Source organism: Cetorhinus maximus, chromosome 4, assembly GCF_964194155.1.
Source record: "Cetorhinus maximus chromosome 4, sCetMax3.hap1.1, whole genome shotgun sequence".
Lineage (NCBI taxonomy): Eukaryota > Metazoa > Chordata > Chondrichthyes > Lamniformes > Cetorhinidae > Cetorhinus > Cetorhinus maximus.
In genome coordinates, this window is record NC_135882.1 from 45,123,993 (window position 1) to 45,145,463 (window position 21,471).

General features: G+C 43.4%; 1 protein-coding gene across 3 annotated transcripts in view; it reads left to right on the forward strand.

The window, feature by feature from the left end:
• The window catches only part of LOC144679587 (upstream-binding protein 1-like), a 132,957-nt gene that overhangs the window by 4,613 nt on the left and 106,873 nt on the right, over positions 1–21,471 (forward strand). For all 3 annotated transcript variants that reach the window (XM_078540124.1, XM_078540122.1, XM_078540123.1), the window contains exon 2: positions 3,229–3,380. Coding sequence is in view for 2 of the 3 variants with exons in the window: in XM_078540122.1 (XP_078396248.1) it covers positions 3,229–3,380 (152 nt within the window). In the remaining variant the exon portion in view is untranslated. The remainder of the gene's footprint in view (positions 1–3,228; positions 3,381–21,471) is intronic.

A 21,471-nucleotide genomic window follows, 5' to 3' on the forward strand; every position in this document is an offset into this window, starting at 1 on the left:
GCTCGCAGTATTGCGTGCTTGTGTGTACTGGAAGCTACATAGGGCCCCGTTTGCAGACAGAATGAACGTGTGCACGTTATACTTGTTTCAGCTAAACAAAATAACTGACAGCCACTTGCTGACTCATTCCTAGGGGCAATGTCTTGACCAATTAGGGTCAGCGCCCTGGTTTAAATTTCATATGATGCTTGGCAGTTAACTGTCAGTCACCATCACTGGGCATTCTCCATGGCAGTACCTCTGCCAATCAGTCCACTTGCCAACCAATGAGCACTGTCTTCACATCAAGCAAAATTGCTGTTTTTCCCTTATATCTTGCAAAGTGTCCTGATGAGTGCAGGATGAAAAGCTTCGACATGCCTCTTTTTTCAGCAATACTCAAATATCTAGCATCATCTTGGTGAACCAACATTTTTTCTATGGCTTCACTGCCCTCACTATATGGGCACTTGAAACTGCACATAATACTCTAATTGTCTTGTACAAATTTGTAGTTTTTTGTTTACCTGTGTACTCAATGCACCTGTGAATAAACCCCAAATAACTGTTGATTTTTAAGGTTTCATCTACCAATATTTGCATTTTCAGGGAGTTATGTTTTTGTAATTTAAGTTCTTCTGTTCATCTATGCCAGTCAGCATATTTTTATTTTGTGTGCGCTTGCATTCCTTGTTAATCCTTAAAATGTATTTCTTCATGCTTATATCTGTATTAAATTTCATCTGTTGCCTCTTTGCCCATTCTACTAACCTGCTTGCCAAACCTAACAATACTGCCATTACAACAGCACATTTGCCAAGTCCAAATCATCTATGTATACAGAGGATAAAGGTGGAGCAAGTTGTAACCTTACTATCCTTCAGCTTAAGCAGCAACCATTTATTCTAAATTTTTGCTTGTTATCTGTCAACCAACTTTGTGTCTGTGCTGTTATTTTTCCCTCTATAGCTGTTCTGATGAAGGTTTACATGCCTGACATGGCATATCCTATCTTTATTTTTACAAATGCTGTATTTCTCAGCACACTTTTAGTGGAGTCAAAATTACTTGTGTATATTTAAATACCAACATTGTTGATTGTAGACCTGAACAAAAATTTAAATCCAGAAGCTTTTCTGCATGATCTTTGATTTCCTATCATTTTTTTCTCTTAAGAGCAGACTTTGGCTTCATAGAGGCAGCTCAGTGTTGAGACAGTGAATGTTCATGGAGCACATTGCAACCAGCCAATTTCTACACAACAATTGCTGTTAGGAATCAGTGGAGTGCACATAGACTGGAGCCTTTACGTTTTCCCCTTACTTTAAGCCTTGCTACATTGTATCTACTTATAATGGCTTAGCTGTTTTCATAGCTGAGGTCAGCTATCATAGACTCAAGACTGAACCTGGGGTCTTCTGGTGTGTGTGGCCTGTTTTTAGTTTTTTTCTTCCCGATATTTGTCTTGGGGTTCTGCCTTCCCTAGCCATTTCATATTTGATGTAGGTCTTCCTTTGCAACCACTCTCACAATGAAAATTTGATTTGTGTTTCTTGGGATTTGAATTCAAAGCTTAAACTGGAAAGAATAAGTGAATTTTATTAGAGACAATGCTCTTTTTTATAGCAAGCCATCAGGTTCCTAATATCTAATCTATAAGGAACAGCAGCTGATTTTATATTTTAATTTGCTTTTTGGGAGCCTGGTATCCTGTTGCCTGAAGGCAGGTTTGTAAACCCAGCTTGTCTGGGATGCAGGATAGTCAAAATGGAATTAAAAGAACAATATAAAAGCAGCTGGTGTAATCAAAAGAGACTTGCATTTCATGGTTGAAATCTAAGAACTTAAACAAACTGGTTACAATTACAGTCTGGTCTGCCCTAGGCAAGATGCCCAAATGCAGGGAGAGATTGCTAAGTGTAAAGTCATTTACTGTTTCTGGATTAATTGAAGGGATGGAGCAAATCTCTCTTTTTGGTAATAAAAACAGGAAATGCTTAGCACATCTGGCAGCACCTGTGGAAAGAGAAAAGAGTAAATGCTTCAGGTGAAGAACTTTCATCAGAACTTCTCAGAGTTCTGATGAAAGATTATCTATCTAAAACGTTAACTCTATTTCCCTCTCTACAGATACTGCCAGACCTGCTGAGCATTTCCTGTTTCTAGCTCAGATTTCCAGTATCCGCAGTATTTTGCTTTCCCTTTTTAGTTCTTTGCTGGCACTTTGGTTGATATTGTTGATTGCAAACGATGGGGTCTAAGTTCCTGTATTTACTGAGCTAGCAGCCTGAACTCAACAGCATGTTCTTGATCTGCATGAAGTTGATTTGCCAACCAATGGTTCATTTATGCTATAATCTACAACCGACTGAGGCGACGCTTCATACGTGCGTTTGTGGCATCCCTGTGATGTTTTTTTTTAAAAAAGCACTTCAACTTTGAGTGGTTAATGATATTGTCACAAACTGTCCAATTTTATCAGTTTCCGTTTTCATGGTCTGAGTCAATGTGTGGTTTTGTTTTTGCTCTTTTTTCCCCTTTAACTGAGACAAGATTTTTCTATTGAGTCTTCAATAAGATAGTCATAAGAGAAACTTTTGATTACCAGTCGTTCTGGTAGTATGTTCCTGTTAGCTTGGGAATGGGCAGTGTACTCAGGCTAACTAAGCCAACCACTTTTTGTAACTTGCATTACATAAGTCATTTCTACATAGTCAGATCTTGCTTGTTTAGTTCCAAGATCACTTCAGAGATTGGTGTAACTCTTGCTTTTTATGGTAGTGATGGGATAAGGTTTCCTTTGCACTAACTGAGGTACGACATCTTGCTGGAAAAAAATTGAGGCACCAAGTATCTTGTTGTCCACTTTAGAGGAAAAATTAATCTCAAAGTTTGAAGCAACAGTAAAGCTTTAGATGTTCAAAATCCTATTGGATAAACAATGTGAAATATTCCATTCTTGAATATGTTTAGTGGCATCTTACTCCTTTTTAGAGGGAATAGAAAATTTTGACAGTGAATCTGTTGAGATAGGTTAATAACCTGAATTTGGTGTTTGAAACTATTGTAAGCATCAGCATTGTCCATTAGGTATGAACTATTTTTTGGTTCTAATGATGTTATGAAAAGAATACAAAAGTGCAGTTAGAAATTACTTAATGTTTTCATTCTGTTGAACAGAATCCTATTTTTCATTTTTAGCACTGCTTTCATACTGACAAAATTGATACTGACATTCTTGTTTTGCAGTGATGTCTTGGCACTACCCATTTTCAAGCAAGAAGATTCTAATCTTCCTCCAGAGAATGAAACTAAGCATCCACCATTCCAGTATGTGCTCTATGCAGCCACATCCCCTGCTGTTAAACTACATGATGAAACGCTCACCTACTTGAACCAAGGTATATTTAATACTTTGAAGAGGCTTAACTTCATGTTGTCTCTTCATGCTCGCAAACAGTAGTGTGGGGGACAGTGGGGCAAAAACTGAACCAAGTCTTCCATGAAGCTCAATTTAAGCTCTAGGAATAGAACCTTAACTTTTGATTTGGCACGTTAGAGCCTTCTAGTCTCAACATTCAGTTCAGCTATGTCAGATCATAACCTCTTCCCCTATTGTTTCCTTTATCTTTGCAGGTTTTAGTTTTACTCTTGTTTTTTCTCATGTTTTTGCTTTCAGACAGCACCTGTTTGTCATTCAGCCATTCACACCTCCTCCAGACACATCTTTTGTTTTTTAACTTGTCCTATTTTACCTCTGCCCTTGGCCTTGTGCCCCAACTCTTTGTCATTTAATCTCTTCTGCCTTTGCCATATCACAGATCTTCCCTTTTCTTCTTTTGCCACCCTTCCACCTTTCACTTGCTTAAAACCTATTATTACATTTTTAACTTTCCCAGTTCTGATCAAAGGTCATCCATCGGAACTGTTACCTCTGTTTCTTTCTCCATGGTTGCTGCCTGACCTGCTGAGTATTTCCAGCATTTTCTGTTTTTATTGTCATCCATCTTTTCCTTTCCTCTGGCACCAGTTAATAGTGAAGTACTTTTGAGAACGTTCTACTTGGTGCTTTTGAAAAAACAGAATTTGTTAATGCTCTGATGTGTGAATTCAGGTGTTGAGCAGCACAAAGATGGAAGCCTGAAGCTATTACCTCTTGTATGGCAAGATAGTCAAAGCAGATTCAAGTCATTGCTCATGTCTGTAAATGCCGTGACTCACAGGGGCTAAGAGGAATACCAAATTTATTCTACAAACAAGGAAGACTTTAAAGCAAAAGTAGTCTTCTCCAGAGTGACATAAACGCAATATTGTATTTTTGTCCATTGTATATTTATTTGCTGATTTAAATCCTTATGGAAGAATTTGAACCTACTCATAACAAATGACAGTTTTCATATGCAATATTGCTGTTCACTAGGAGCTTGATGTAGATTTCTAGTGTTAATATATGGAGTTCAGTCCTTTGTACCTGTGCCTGCTCTTTGAAAGCTGCCCAATTAGCCTCATCCTCTGCTCTTTACCTATAGCTGTGTAAATGTTTACTTTTGATGTTTGCCCAATTCCTTTTTGAACGTCACTATTGAATCTGCTTCCACCACCTTTTTAGGCAGTGCATTCTGGATCATAACTTGTGTATAAAATCTCATTTCCCTTCTTGTCTAAACCTGTGCTTTCTGATTACTGACCCTTCCGCCAGTGGAAACCCGTCTTCCTTATTTAGTCTATCAAATCGGTCTCTAGAGGACATTATTTGTTTCCTTCTTGCTCACTGGGCTTCTGAAACTCCTGTGCAGGCCATTTACAGGCAGCCCCTCGAATAAGTGCCAATCAGCCAGATCAAATAACATTTGAATACTACCTGTTAGGCTGTATGAGCTGCTGCTTAACTTTCTTTATAAGTGTGACTATCTTGGAAAATTTGTCTCAAATGAGCATAACTCTTGTGCTTTGGCTTTTGAGCATTACGTTAAATAATGGGTCAAAGTGTCAATTTCTGCTTATTGTAATCGCTTGAAGGATTCTCCTAAATTCATAATTTGCTGTCCAGGATGAAACTTTGTTTTTGCCCCTTGGGTTCTGTACATATCATTTTGTTACTAGCACTGTAAAACATTAGGTGAGAGAAAATAGTATTTCTGGTGATGAGTACAAAAGCAAAATACTGCAGATACTGGAAATCTGAAATAAAACAAAAACCCTGGTAATAATAAGCAGGCTGGGCAGCTCTGTGGAGAGGAATAGAGTTAACTTTTCAGGTCGATGACCTTTCATCACTCCTGTGGACTGAACAGAGGTAAGCGATCATCCAGTCTGGATTTGGCCTCCCCTGTGTGGAGGAGACCACATCATGAGCAGTGAATATAGTATACTAAATTTATAGTACAAGTAAATCACTGTTTCAGATGGAAAAAGTGTTTGGAGCTCTGGATGCTAGGAAGCAAGGAAGTAAACAAGGGCAGGGATTGCATCTTCTGTGCTTGCTAGATAGGTGCTGTGTTTTGATGAAAGGTTATGGACATGAAATACTAACTCTTTCTCCCCACAGATGCCGCCTAACCTGAGCGTTTCCATTACTTTCTGTTTTCATTTCTGGTAATGAGTGATTGTTGTCTGTCTGACAGTGACTTCAGCATGGGCAGCAATGTGAGGACCTGTTTGACTAACCAGTTTAGCCACAGCATGTGTATGTAACATAATTTCTACAGTTCTGTTTTCCTGCTTGATAGTGGTTGATGTAATGCTTTATATGTTCTTCACAATGATGAAGCACACACAGAATTTCTGGCAGAGTAAAATATAAAGCATAACAAAAGAAAAATACTGTGGATGTTGGAAATCTGAAATAAAAACAAATGCTGGAGATGCTCAGCAGGCCAGGCAGCAAATTTGGTGAGAAAAGCACAATTAATGCTTCAGATCAGTGACCTTTTGTCAGAACTGGAAAAAGTTAGAGATGTAACAGTTTGATGTAAGTACAGTGGCAATGAAAGGAAGGATGGGAGGAAAGAACAAGAGGGAAGATCTGTGATGGGGAGAAGGCTGGAGAGATTAAATGACAAAAATGATGGAGGAAGGCAAAAGCGGGTGGTAATGGGACAAGTGAAGAAACAAGATGGATCTATAGGAGCTGAAAATAACAAGTAGAATCATTACCAGCAACTACTGTATGGAAATTGATAGCAGTGGCTATAATCTCATCTGAATTTGTTGAACTTGATGTCTAGCCTATGCTAGGAATGCTGTGAAGTACCTAATCGAAAGTTGAGATGCTGTTCCTCAAGCTTATATTGAACTTCATTAGTACAGTTCAGAAGGTCAAGTCAGTGACATGCAGAATTAAAATGACAAGTGATCGGATGCTTAGGGTCATGCTTGTGACCTTCCACCCCATCAAACTCTACTATTTCTGCCACCACTGACTGCTATCCCCTTCCCTTTCAGTACTCTGAAGAAACCGTTCCCTCGGTGACACTCTGGCCTTCTTTAATCACTCGTCAAACATCCAATCCCCATCTCACAGCACCTACCTGTGCAAGCATAACAGATGTAATCACTGCCCTTTTCAGTTCCTTGCTTCCTACCATCCAGGGCCCCAAACACTCCTTCCATCTGAAACAGTGATCTACTTGTCCTATAAATTTAGTATACACTATTCACTGCTTATGATGCCTCCTGTACACTGGGGAGACCAAATCTAGACTGGGTGATTGCTTACCTCTGTTCAGTACGCAAGAGTGACCCTGAGTTTGCGGTTGCTTAACATTTGAATCATCTGACCCCACATTCTCTCCCCTCCTACGCTGCTCTAATGAAGCTCAACAGTTGTGATAAGGCACTTAACAGCTTTCAGGATTCAGTATTTGGTTTAACGATTTCAAATTATACCTGCGACTTCCATTTTTCCATGTAGTGCTTTTTTCATTGACCCAGTTCCATCCCCTTCTGGCATCTCTCCTGTCTTCCACCCTATCACAGACCTTCCCTTTTGTTCTTTCCTGCCCTCTCCTTCCCTTTTTCCTGTCCCTGATCTTGCTCAAAACCTGTTGACATCTCCAGATTTTTGTAGTTCTGATCAAAGGTCATCAACCTGAAACATCAGCTCTCTTTCTCTCTCTATGTATGCTGCTTGACTTCCTGAATATTTCTAGTATTTTCTGTATTTAGACTAGAAACCAGTACTATATTTGGCTTATGTGGCCAGAGCTCTTGACTGAGCCATTATGTTGAGAGTTGGTCTTCAGGCACATCAGGACTTGCGATCTTAATTTAGGCATACAAGTACTAAGGGAGTGTTGGATTAGAGGTGCTGTCTTCCAAATAAGAAATTAAAGCAAGGTCTCCTGATGAGGTGTGTAACCTAATAGTCCAGCCCATCAATTTATGCTGGCTTCAAGTACAAAGCAAGTTTATTAAGTAGTAACATTTAAATGAAAGCAAGAACAACATAGCCATTTTAATACAGTAAAAAGGTACTTGATTTGTCATCAATATATATGAACTCCATCTTAAAACAATGCAAGTCCGGAAGCAATTTTTAAAAATTCGTTCATGAGATGGGGGCCTCACTGGCTAGGCCAGCATTTATTGCCCATCCCTAATTGCCCTTGAGAACTGAGTAGCTTGCTAGGCCATTTCAGGGCGCATTTAAGAGTCAACCACATTGCTGTGGATCTGGAGTCACATGTAGGCGAGGCTAGGTAAGGGCGACACATTTCCTTCCCTAAAGGACATTAGTGAGCTAGATGGGTTTTTACGACAATGGTCATCATTAGACTTTTAATTCCAGATTTTAAAAATTATATTGAATTCAAATTCCACCATCTGCCATGGTGGGATTTGAACGCAGGTCCCTAGAGCATTACCCTGGGTCTCTGGATCATTAGTCTAGTGAGAATACTGCGCCACCGACATGTTGTTTTTTGTAGTTTAGACTTGCTGCCAAGTTCTGTGGTAACTGTGTAGAGGCAGAGCAAGGTTACTGCTGAGATAGAAAAAGCATGCATTGCCCAATTTCCAGCAACTTCTGGACTGGTCAACCTCAAATAGACTTCAAAGATGCCAGGAGGGAAAATTTAAAGCTAATCAGGTGGCCAGTTATCTCCCTGTTGTACTCTGAGGGCACACAAGGAGATAATTGCAACGTCTGTGGACAAACTTAAACAAATGATGACCCGGTGCTTAATATACAGTGGGGGAAGCTATCACTTCATGTGCTGGGAGCCAAGGTTGTGGGTGTTGTCTGGTTTGGCAAAGAACCCAGAAGCAAGTGCAGTGCATCTGACAGTGACTTTTTAGCCTAGCCACTGCATTTGTTTCTGGGTTCCTGACTAATTAGCATAATGGACTTGATGACGGATGAGTCAATTTTAACTGCATTATCAAAGATGACAGTTGATGGAATGTGGTGGTGGATGAGCAAAAGAAAAAATGTGATAGTGGTGTTTAATTGTGTCAAGTCTGCACTTCGCTTCCCTGCCTCCTAGTTTTAATGCTGTAAGGGACTACAGGCAGATACTCTACCCTACAAATGGGAGAAAGAAACTGAAAACAAGAAGACATGGCTGAACGCTGTTCAGGAGGTGAGCAACAAGAGTGTGGAGCCACAGTCCTCGATTGAGTGCAGAAAGTAGTTTAGTCATGTAGGTAGGGTGGGAAAAAAGCAGAGTTAAGACCACAAGACATAGGAGCAGAAATTAGGCCATTTGGCCCATCGAGTCTGCTCCACCATTCGATCACGGCTGATAAGTTTCTCAACCCCATTCTCCCGCCTTCTCCCCGTAACCTTTGATCCTCTTACCAATCAAGAACCTATCTATCTCGGTCTTAAATACACTCAATGACCTGGCCTCCACAGCCTTCTGTGGCAATGAGTTCCATAGATTCACCACTCTCTGGCTAAAGAAGTTTCTCCTAATCTCTGTTCTAAAAGGTCTTCCCTTTAGTCTGAGGCTGTGCCCTCAGGTCCTAGTCTCTCCTACTAATGGAAACATCTTCCCCACGTCCACTCTATCCAGGCCTTTCAGTATTCTGTAAGTTTCAATCAGATCCCCCCTCATCCTTCTAAACTCCATCGACTATAGACCCAGAGTCCTCAAACGTTCCTTCATACGTTAAGCCTTTCATTCCTGGGATCGTTCACGTGAACCTCCTCTGGACCATCTCCAGGGCCAGAACATCCTTCCTGAGATATGGGGCCCCAAAATTGCTCAAAATATTCTAAATGTGGTCTGACTATAAAGCCTCAGCAGCACATCCCTGCTTTTATATTCTAGTCCTCTTGAAATAAATGCCAACATTGCATTTGCCTTCCTAACTACCAACTCAACCTGCAAGTTAACCTTAAAGAGGATCCTGGACTAGGACTCCCAAGTCCCTTTGCACTCCAGATTTCTGAATTCTCTCCCCATTTAGAAAATAGCCTATGCCTCTATTCTTCCTACCAAAGTGCATGACCTTACACTTGCCCACGTTGTATTCCATCTTCCACTTCTTTGCCCATTCTCCTAACCTGTCCAAATCCTTCTGCAGCCTCCCTGCCTCCTCAATACTACCTGTCCCTCCACCTATCTTTGTATTATCTGCAAACTGCCCTCAGTTCCTTCATCTAGATCATTAATGTATAAAGTGAAAAGTTGTGATCCCAGCACTGACCCATGCGGAACTCCACTAGTCACCGGCAATCTTCTATCCATGCTAGTACCTTGCCTCTAACACCATGGGCTCTTATCTTACTGAGCAGCCTCCTGTGCGGCACCTTGTCGAAGGCCTTCTGGAAGTCCAAGTAGATAACATCCATTGGCTCTCCTTTGTCTAACCTCCTCGTTACCTCCTCAAAGAATTCTAACAGATTTGGAGTTATGACATATATAAGGAGGCCAATTGACCCATTGTATCTGTGCTGGCTGCAAAAAGCTATCCAGTCTAATCTCGTCTTCCAACTCTTGGTCTGTACCCATTAGGTACAGAGTGCATATCTAAGTGTTTTTAAATGCATTGAAAGGCAATGGGTTCTCTAGACCTGCACCACCCTCTGGGTGAAAAAGTTAATACTCAACTCCCCACGAGTCCTTTCACCAGTTGTTTTAAATCTATGTCCCCCATTATTGACCTCTCTGCTAATGGAAATAGGTTTTTCCTGTCGACTCTAGATAGACCCTTCATAATGGAACCTCAATTAAATCTCCCCTCAGTCTCCTTTGTTCCAAGGAAACAAATCTATCCAATCTTTCCTTAGCTAAAATTCTCTATTCCTGCATCATCCTTGTAAATCTCTTCTGTATCCTCTCCAGCATGATCCTAATTTCTTAGATTAAGGGGAAGATTCAGAGGATTGGAAAGTGGCAAATATCCTTATTCAAGAAAGGGTGTGAGGACATTCCTTGTGACTACAGGTCGGTCTGTTTAACATCAGTGGTGGTTAAGGTTTTAGAAACAATCGGGGGGAAAAAACAGGCACTTTTTCGGGGAGTTGGTGGCATAGTGGTAATATCCTGCCATGGCAGCTGGTGGAATTTAAATTAATTTACTAAATCTGGAAATAAAAAGCTAGTCCTAGTGACCATGAAACCATTGTAAAAATCCATCTGGTTCATTAATGTGCTTCAGGGAAGGATCTGGCCTTCATGTGACTCCAGACTCGGAGCAATGTGGTTGTCTCTTAAATGCCCTCTGAAATGGCTGAGCAAGCCACTCAGTTGTATCAAAACTGCTACAAAGTCTACAAAATAGATGAGAAAAATGAAAACAAATAAAAAAAATGAAACCAGGTGGATCATCTGGTGTCGACCTAGGCAGTGGGAATGAGAAGGGTAAACCCAGCCCTGTCGACCCTGCAAAGTCCTCCTTACATAGCCATACTCAGTGAATCATTACCTTACAGACAATGTCCCAGACACCACCATCACCATGGGTGAAGGAGGGTCATACGGACTCGAAGCTTAACTCTGTTTCTCTCTCCACAGATGCTGCTAGACCTGCTGAGCTTTTCCAGCATTTTCTGTTTTTGTACCACCATCACTGCCCCTGGTTATGTCCTGTCACATCAAATGTGGTGACACAGTGGTATACAGCTCCGAGGGAGTTGCCCTGGAGTTCATAACATCAGCTCTGGACCCCATGACTTTTCATGGCATCAGGTCAAACGTTGACAAAGAAACCTCCTGCTGGTTACCACCTACTTGCCCCATCCCCCCAGCTCAGCTGATGAATCCGTACTCTTCCATGTTGAACACCATTTGGAAGAAGCACTGAGGGTGGTGGGGGAGACTTCAGTGTCCACCACGTGTGTAGCACCACGACTGACCGAACTGGCTGAGTCCTAAAGGACATAGCTGCTAGACTGGGTCTGTAGCAGGTGGTGAGGGAAAAATCCACTTGGCCTCGTCCTCGCTAATCTATCTGTTACAGATGCATCTTCCCTTGACAGTATTGGTAGGAGTGACCACCGCATAGTCCTTGTGGAGGTAAAGTCCCATCTTTGCATTGTGGAATACCCTCCATTGCGCTGTGTGGCACGACCAGAGTGATAAGATTTTGAACAGATTTAGCAACTCAAAACTGGGCATCCATGAGGCATTGTGGGCCAGCAGCAGCAGAATTGTATACAACCACAATCTGTAACTTCATGGCCCAGCATATCCTCCACTCTCCCATTACCATCAAGCCTGGGATCAATCCTGATACAATGAAGAATGCAGGAGAGCATGACCGGAGCAGCACCAGACAGATCTAAAAATGAGGTGTCAACCAGGTGAAGCTACAACACAGGTCTACCTGCATGCCATATGACGAAAACAGCATGCGATTAACGGAGCCAAACGACCCCACAACCAACAGATCAGATCTAAGCTATGCAGTCCCACCTTATCCAATTGTGAATGGTGGTGGACAATTAAAGAAATTGAAGGAGATCCTCAAATATCCCCATCCTCAATGCGAGAGCTCAACTAATTAGTGCAAAAGACAATCCTTCACTGGGTCAAAATCCTGGAACACTCTCCCTAACAGCACTGTGGGTGTACCTCTACACCACATGGACTGCAGCAGTTCAAGAAGGTGGCTCACCACCACCACCTTGAGGCAATTAGGGATGGGCAATAAATGCTGGCCTAGCTAGCAAAGCCCACATCTCTTGAATGAATAAATAAAAAAATGGCAACAACCTTCAACCAGAGGTGCCAAGTGGATGATGCATTTTGGCCTCCTCCTGAGGTCCCCAGCATCACAGATGCCAGCTTTCAGCCAACTTGATTCACTCCACGTGACATCAAGAAACAGCTGAAGGCACTGGATGCTGCAAAGGCTACGGGCCCTGATAACATCCTGGCAATAGAACTGAAGACTTGTGCTCCAGAACTAGCTACGCCCTTGGCTAAGCTATTCCAGTACAGCTACAACACTGGCATTTACTCAGCAACGTGGAAAACTGCCCAGGTATGCCCTGCCCACAAAAAGGACAAATCCAATCCGGCCAACTACCACCCCATCAGCCCACTCTCGATCATCAGCAAAGTGATGGAAGAGGTTATCAACAGTGCTATCGAGCGGCACTTGCTTAGCAATAACCTGCTCACTGGCGTTTGGGTTTGGACAGGGCCACTCAGCTCCTGACCTCATTAGTCTTGGTTCAAACATGGATAAAAGAGCTGAAATCCTGAGGTGAGGTGAGAGTGACTGCCCTTGACATCAAGGCAGCATTTGACCAAGTGTGACATCAAGGAGCCCTAGCTAAACTGGAGTCAATGGGAATCAGGGGGAAAACTCTCTGCTGATTGGAGTCATACCTAGCACGAAGGAAGATGGTTGTGGTTGTTGGAGGTCAATCATCTCAGTTCCAGGAGATCACTGCAGGAATTCCTCAGGTTAATGTCCTAGGCCCAGCCGTCTTCAACTGCTTTATCAGTGACCTTTCCATAGGTCAGAATTGGGGATGTCTGCTAATGATTGCACGATGTTCACCATTCACAACTCGTCAGAAACTGGAGTAGTCTGTACCCATATGCAGCACTGTTTTAAAATAAGAAGTCGCCCTTATATGACAGAGATGAGGAGAATTTGTTTTCTGAGGGCTCTGTGACTTTGGAACTCTCTGCCTCAAGGTGGTGGAGATGGGGCCTTTGAATATTTTTAAGGCAGAGGTAGATAGTTTTTGTCAGGCAAGGGAATCAAAGGTCATTGGGGGTAGATGGTAATGTGGAACTCGACACAAACAGATCAACCATGAACTTATTGAATGGTGGAGCAGGCTCAAAGGGCCAAATGGCCTGCTTCTCTTATTTCGTATGTTAGTGTGTACATTTGTAAGACCTGAACAACATTCAGGCTTAGGCTGATAAGTGACAAATTACATTTGTGCCACAAGTGCCAGGCAATGACCATCTCCCCATGACATTACAATCACTGAATTCCCCCACTATCAACATCCAGCTGTATAAATACTATTGCTATAAGAGCAAGTCAGAGGCTGGGAGTTCTGCAGAGATTAACTCATCACCTGACTTCCCAAAGCCTGTCCACCATCTACAAGGCACACATCAAGACTGTGATGGAATACTCTCCACTTGCCTGGATGAGTGCAGCTTCAACATCACTGAAGAAGCTCGACACCATCCAGGACAAAACAGCCCGCTTGACTGGCACCCCATTCACCATCCACTCCACATCCACGCCATCCACCACCAACGCACACTGGCACCAGTGTGTATCATCTACAAGTTGCACTGTAGCAGCTCACTAAGGCTGCTTTGACAGCACCTCCAAACCCTCAACTGCTACCACCTAGACGGACAAGGGCAGCAGATGCATGGGAGCACCATCACCTGCAAGTTTCACTCCAAGTTGTACACCATCCTGACTTGGAATGATATCGCTGTTCCTTCACTGTGGCTGGTCAAAATCCTGGAGCCCCCTCCCTAAGAGTACTGTGGGTGTACCTATACCACATGGACTGCAGCAGTTCAAGAAGGCGGCTCACCATCACCTTCTCAAGGGCAATTGGGGATGGGCAATAAAAATGCCGGCCTAGCCGGTGATTTCCACGTCCTGTGAAAGAATAAAAACATTTTGCTCATGGCTTCGTGGTTTTGCTTTTTAATTTAATGCCTAGCTACCCAAACTCTTTCAGCAAAACCTCTTTCTTAGCCCTACCTAGGTCATTGATACCCACATGGACCACGACAATTGGATCCTTCCCTTCCTGCTCCTAGATTCCTCTCCAGCCCTGAGGAGATGTCAATAACACTGGCCCAGGGCAGGCAACACAGCCTCTAATGTTCTTACGACAAGTTCATATGAATGGCTCTGCACCACTGTTCCATGACCAGTTTGTACATCATCCCTGCAGTCCCTAATCCTGTCCACACAACTTGCAAGAACTTAAAACCTGTTGGATAATACCAAGGGCTGAAGTTTGTCCATTGCTATCTTCTGGAACCCCATATTTTCCTCACTCATAGCCACAGACTCTGTCCCTGACCATGGGCCAAATTTGAAGTAGCTAGCATAAGGGGTGTGACTGCCTCCTAGAACAAAGTTGCCGGTAACTTTTCCCCTCTCTGATGCATTGAAGTGTCCAAAGTTTGGATTCCAGCTCGTCAACTCTGAACCAAAGTTCCTCAAGCTGCAGGCACTACAGATGTGGTATTGTGTTTTGCAGTGGTGTCCACCAGCTCCCACCTGTTGCAGCTGCTGCCCTGCCATCTTTATTGTGTTTAATTTAACTAATTTGGTTTGATTTTGATATATCACTCCTATTGTCTGCATTGTTCCAGTGAAGCCCAACGCAAACTGAAGGAACAGCACCTCATCTTCCGACTAGGCACTTTACAGCCTTCCGGGCTGAATATTGAATTCAACAACTTTAGATCTTAAACTCCCCCTCCCCCCATCCCCACCCCGTTTCCTCCCCCTCCCTTTTGTTTTTTTTCCAATAATTTATATAGATTTTTCTTTTCCCACCTATTTCCATTATTTTTAAATCTACAACTAATGCCTTGTCAATCTTTCCACCCCACCCCCACTAGAGCTGTACCTTGAGTGCCCTGCCATCCATTCTTAATTAGCATTTTTCTTAGATAATATCACCATCTTCAACACCTCTTTGATCCTTTTGTCTGTTACATCTTTTGATTTAGAACCTTAAAACTGCAAGCAAGTTAAGGAGCCTAATGGGGTGTCAGCTGTGGCTCAGTTCATAGCACCCTCGCCTTTGAATCAGAGGGTTGTGGGTTCGTGTCCCACTCCCGGAAACCAAGAACTGAGATTGTACTCGATAGAGTTGCAATCTGTGACTGTTGATAACTCGAAATAATTTTTTAAGGAGCCTAATTAACAGAAACCACCTGGTAGTGGCAGTTTCTGACAATCAACTGAAAGTGAATAGGTGTTAATCACTGCAGCAGGAAGCCAACTTAGCAGTTGCAACTTGGGCGAGAGTTATCAGCTCTCTATCAAAGTAGACAGGTTCTATTATCACTCAGTATGGGAGCAAAGTGTGACAAGGCCCGGGTACAATGAGGTACGAGTGCTAACTTGGGAATTTGGTGCAGGTAGAATACTCAGTGCAGAGGGGAAAGGAGGTGCTGCTTTTCATGTCCTTTTTTCCACCTCCAGAAGCTGGAGAGTGCTCAAGGCTTTAATTAGGTGAGCAGATAGATGGATTAAAAACAAAAAACTGCAGATGCTGGAAATCCAAAACAAAAAAAGAAATACCTGGAAAAACTCAGCAGGTCTGGCAGCATCGGCGAAGAAGAGCAAAGTTGACGTTTTGAGTCCTCAGCTGAGTTTTTCCAGATAGATGGATTGTTTGGTGAGTTTTTAAGATTTTATCCCTCTAAACACAAGCAGTACTGGGGAGATACAAGTATTGCATTAAATTTTTAGCTTAACAAATTAAACGACTTGATGCTTCTACAGACAATAGGAGTGATATATCAAAATCAAACCAAATTAGTTAAATTAAACACAATAAAGATGGCAGGGCAGCAGCTGCAACAGGTGGGAGCTGGTGGACACCACTGCAAAACACAATACCACATCTGTAGTGCCTGCAGCTTGAGGAACTTTGGTTCAGAGTTGACGAGCTGGAATCCAAGCTTTGGACACTTCAATGCATCAGAGAGGGGAAAAGTTACCGGCAACTTTGTTCTAGGAGGCAGTCACACCCCTTATGCTAGCTACTTCAAATTTGGCCCATGGTCAGGGACAGAGTCTGTGGCTATGAGTGAGGAAAATATGGGGTTCCAGAAGATAGCAATGGACAAACTTCAGCCCTTGGTATTATCCAACAGGTTTTAAGTTCTTGCAAGTTGTGTGGACAGGATTAGGGACTGCAGGGATGATGTACAAACTGGTCATGGAACAGTGGTGCAGAGCCATTCATATGAACTTGTAAAAAATGATGTTGTCGTAAGAACATTAGAGGCTGTGTTGCCTGCCCTGGGCCAGTGTTATTGACATCTCCTCAGGGCTGGAGAGGAATCTAGGAGCAGGAAGGGAAGGATCCAATTGTCGTGGTCCATGTGGGTATCAATGACCTAGGTAGGGCTAAGAAAGAGGTTTTGCTGAAAGAGTTTGGGTAGCTAGGCATTAAATTAAAAAGCAAAACCACGAAGCCATGAGCAAAATGTTTTTATTCTTTCACAGGACGTGGAAATCACCGGCTAGGCCGGCATTTTTATTGCCCATCCCCAATTGCCCTTGAGAAGGTGATGGTGAGCCGCCTTCTTGAACTGCTGCAGTCCATGTGGTATAGGTACACCCACAGTACTCTTAGGGAGGGGGCTCCAGGATTTTGACCAGCCACAGTGAAGGAACAGCGATATCATTCCAAGTCAGGATGGTGTACAACTTGGAGTGAAACTTGCAGGTGATGGTGCTCCCATGCATCTGCTGCCCTTGTCCGTCTAGGTGGTAGCAGTTGAGGGTTTGGAGGTGCTGTCAAAGCAGCCTTAGTGAGCTGCTACAGTGCAACTTGTAGATGATACACACTGGTGCCAGTGTGCGTTGGTGGTGGATGGCGTGGATGTGGAGTGGATGGTGAATGGGGTGCCAGTCAAGCGGGCTGTTTTGTCCTGGATGGTGTCGAGCTTCTTCAGTGATGTTGAAGCTGCACTCATCCAGGCAAGTGGAGAGTATTCCATCACAGTCTTGATGTGTGCCTTGTAGATGGTGGACAGGCTTTGGGAAGTCAGGTGGTGAGTTAATCTCTGCAGAACTCCCAGCCTCTGACTTGCTCTTATAGCAATAGTATTTATACAGCTGGATGTTGATAGTGGGGGAATTCAGTGATTGTAATGTCATGGGGAGATGGTCATTGCCTGGCACTTGTGGCACAAATGTAATTTGTCACTTATCAGCCTAAGCCTGAATGTTGTTCAGGTCTTACAAATGTACACACTAACATACGAAATAAGAGAAGCAGGCCATTTGGCCCTTTGAGCCTGCTCCACCATTCAATAAGTTCATGGTTGATCTGTTTGTGTCGAGTTCCACATTACCATCTACCCCCAATGACCTTTGATTCCCTTGCCTGACAAAAACTATCTACCTCTGCCTTAAAAATATTCAAAGGCCCCATCTCCACCACCTTGAGGCAGAGAGTTCCAAAGTCACAGAGCCCTCAGAAAACAAATTCTCCTCATCTCTGTCATATAAGGGCGACTTCTTATTTTAAAACAGTGCTGCATATGGGTACAGACTACTCCAGTTTCTGACGAGTTGTGAATGGTGAACATCGTGCAATCATTAGCAGACATCCCCAATTCTGACCTATGGAAAGGTCACTGATAAAGCAGTTGAAGACGGCTGGGCCTAGGACATTAACCTGAGGAATTCCTGCAGTGATCTCCTGGAACTGAGATGATTGACCTCCAACAACCACAACCATCTTCCTTCGTGCTAGGTATGACTCCAATCAGCAGAGAGTTTTCCCCCTGATTCCCATTGACTCCAGTTTAGCTAGGGCTCCTTGATGTCACACTTGGTCAAATGCTGCCTTGATGTCAAGGGCAGTCACTCTCACCTCACCTCAGGATTTCAGCTCTTTTATCCATGTTTGAAACAAATTAATTCTGAACCCTCTTTAGCACATCCTTGAATAGCTCCCATTGCTCTGACAGTGATTTTAACTTCAAGTAGCTGTTTCCATTCCACTTTTGCCAAATCACACCTCAGCTTCGTAAAATTGGCCTTTTCCCAATTTAATACTTATACTCTTTTCCATTAGCTAATTGAATCTAACTGAATTTTGATAACTTCAACTAAAGCGTTCTGTCACTGATGCACCTTCCACCTGCCCAGATTAATTTGAGCGAGCGTTCGTGGGATATAAGAGGAACTCCACCAGAATTCAAAAAGGCTGATGAAAGTGACATCAGCCCAAGCAGAGAGCTAATTGGTAGGTTAGGTAGTGGGTAAGTTGTTTTTCTCCACTTTAAAGATATGTTAAGGAAAGGTAAGAGTTGTACCTTTTTTTAAAAAAGGAAAGAAACTTAAATAATTTTCCCCTTGGCTTAAGTTTAGGGTGACAGTATTTTAACTAAAGGTATGACAGGGGAGCTCAGTCCCGTGTGTTGCATGGCCTGCAGAATGTGGGAAGTCTTAAACGCTCCTGGCAGCCTGGATGACCACATCTGCAGGAAGCACCACTGGTTCGACCAGCTTGAGCACAGGGTCTCAGAGCTTGAGCATCGGCTGGAGGCACAGCAGTAGATTCACGAGGCTGAGAGTTACGTGGATAGCACGTTTTAGACATGGTCACCCCGCTGCTTAAGGAAGTGCAGTTAGAGAATGATTGGGTGACCACCATTCAGAAGAAGGGAAGCAAGCAGGTAGTCAGGAAAACCCCAGAGTGCATCTCACTCAAGAACAGTTCTTGTGTTGGAAAATAATGAGAATGACAGTTCCTCTGGGGAGTGCAGCCAAAGTCCAGCTGCGCAAAAGGGTTAGAGGAGAAAGAGAGGAAGAGCAATAGTGGTAGGAGACTCAATAGTGAGGGGTACAGACAGGCATTTCTGCAGCCGCAGATGTGACTCCAGGATGGTGTGTTGCCTCCCTGGGGCTAGGGTCAAGGATGTCACTGGCTGCAGGATGTTCTGAAGGGGGAGGGCAACAGTCAGAGATAGTAGTGCACATTGACACCAATGTCATAGGTAGAAAGAGGGATGAGGTCCTGCAACAAGAATTTAGGGAACTATGAAGCAGATTGAAAAGCAGGTCCTCAAAGGTTGTAATCTCTGGATTAGTTCTGGTGCCATATGCTAGATAGTATAGGAATAGGTGGATAGAGCAGATGAATGCATTGCTGGAGAGTTGGTACAGGAGGAAGGGTTTTAGATTCCTGGATCACTGGGTCAGCTTCTGGGGAAGGTGGGACCTGTACCGGAATGGGACCAACATTCTTGCGGGGTGGGGTTTGCTAGTTCTGTTGTTGGGAGTTTAAACTAATTTGACAGGGGGATGGGATATGGAGTGGAGGTATAGTAGGGGGTTATGTATGACAAATATAGAAGAAAAATCATGTCAGTCTGGAAGGCATAGCATATATAGCTAGGTGAAGGCACAAGGGAGTATGGCAAGGCTGGATGTCACTTATTTTAATGCGAGGAGTCTTGCGAGTGAGGCAGATGATTTGAGGGTATTGATTAATACATGGGGGTATGATATCATTGCTATCATGGAAACATGGTTGAGGGAGGGGCAGGACTGGCAGCTCAGTATTCCGGGGTATAGAATCTTCAGGTGAGACAGTTGGGGGGGTGGCTCCGGTGTGGTATAAAAGAAGAGAAGGTAGTGTCGCAATATCGATAAGGAGCTAATTCCTGCAATAGGGAGGGATAATATCTTAGAAGGTTACTTAAATGAGGCCATATGGGTCAAACATGGGAACGAGAAGGGGGCAATCACATTGCTGGGAGTGTACTGTGGCCTCCCAAACAGTCAGGGAGAGATGGAGGGGCAGGTATGTAAGCAAATCTCAGAGAAATGTAGAAATAGTGGGGTAGCAATGGTAGGCGATTTCAACTTCCCTGGTGTTAGCTGGGATGGGCAAAGTGTGAAGGGCTTAGAGGGGGTGGAATTCTTGGGGCGTATCCAGGAGAGCTTTTTGAGCCAGCGTGTGGAAAGCCTTACAAGGGTGAGAATGGGGGTGGGGGGTGGCGGCGCTGGACCGAGTTTTAGGGAATGAAGCCGGGCAAGTGGTAGAAGTGTCAGTGGGGGAGCATTTCACTGATAGTGACCAAACTCAGTAAGATTTAAGGTAGTTATGGAAAAGGATAAAGATGGACTGGAAATAAAGGTTCTAAATTGGAGGAAGACCGATTTTAATATGATAAGACAGGATCCGGCCATAGTGGACTGGAGCAGCTACTTGTAGGAAAACCTACATCAGAGCAGTGGGAGTCACTCAAAAAGGAAATAATGAGTGTGCAGGGCCAACATGTTCCTGTAAAAGTGAAGGGTGGGACCAACAGGCCCAGAGAGCCCTGGAATTACAGGTTTGGATAAGGGAAAAAGGGAAACTTAAGGTAGATACCGAGGGCTCAAAACAGCGAAAGCCCTAGAGGAGTATAGAAAGTGCAGGGGGTTACTAAAAAAAGAAAGTAGGAGAGCGAAGAGGGGGCATGAGAAAACACTGAAAGGTAAAATAAAGGAAAATCCAAAGGCGTTTTATAGGTATATTAGGGGCAAAAGGATAACCAGGGAAAGAGTAAGGCCCATTAGGACCAAAGTGGCAATCTGTGAGAGGAGCCAGAAGACGTAAGTGAGGTTTTAAATGAGTACTTTACATCTGTTTTCACTATAGAGAAGGACGATGTAGGTATAACAATCAGGGAGGGGGACTGTGATATACTTGAACAAATTAGCATTGAGAGGGAGGAGGTATTAGTGGTTTTTGCAGGCTTAAAAGGGGATACATCCCCAGGCCCAGATGAGGTGTATCCCAGGCTGCTGTGGGAGGCAAGGGAGGAGATTGTAGCCTTGATTTTCAAATCCTCTCTAGCCACAGGAGAGGTGTCAGAGGACTGGAGGATAGCTAATGTGGTACCATTATTCAAGAAGGGTGATAGGGATAAACCAGGGAACTATAGGCCACTGAGCTTAACATCAGTGGTAGGGAAATTTTCTTAAAAAATTCTGAGGGACAGAATTAATCTCCATGGGAGACTGGTCAAGAAGGTAAGGCCCATGGGATCCAGGGCAATTTTTGGAAAAAATTGGATCCAAAATTGACTTAGTGGCAGGAGGCAAAGGGTGATGGTTGAAGGTTGCTTTTATGACTGGAAGCCTGTGTCCAGTGGCGTACTGCAGGGTTCGGTGCTGGGTCCCTTGTTGTTTATAGTGTACATGAATGTAGGAGACATGATCAGTAAGTCCGCAGATGACACGAAAATTGGTGGTGTGGTAAATAGCGAGGAGGAAGGCCCTAGACTACAGGATGATATAGGTGGGCTGGCCAGATGGGCAGAACAGTATCAAATGGAATTTAATCCT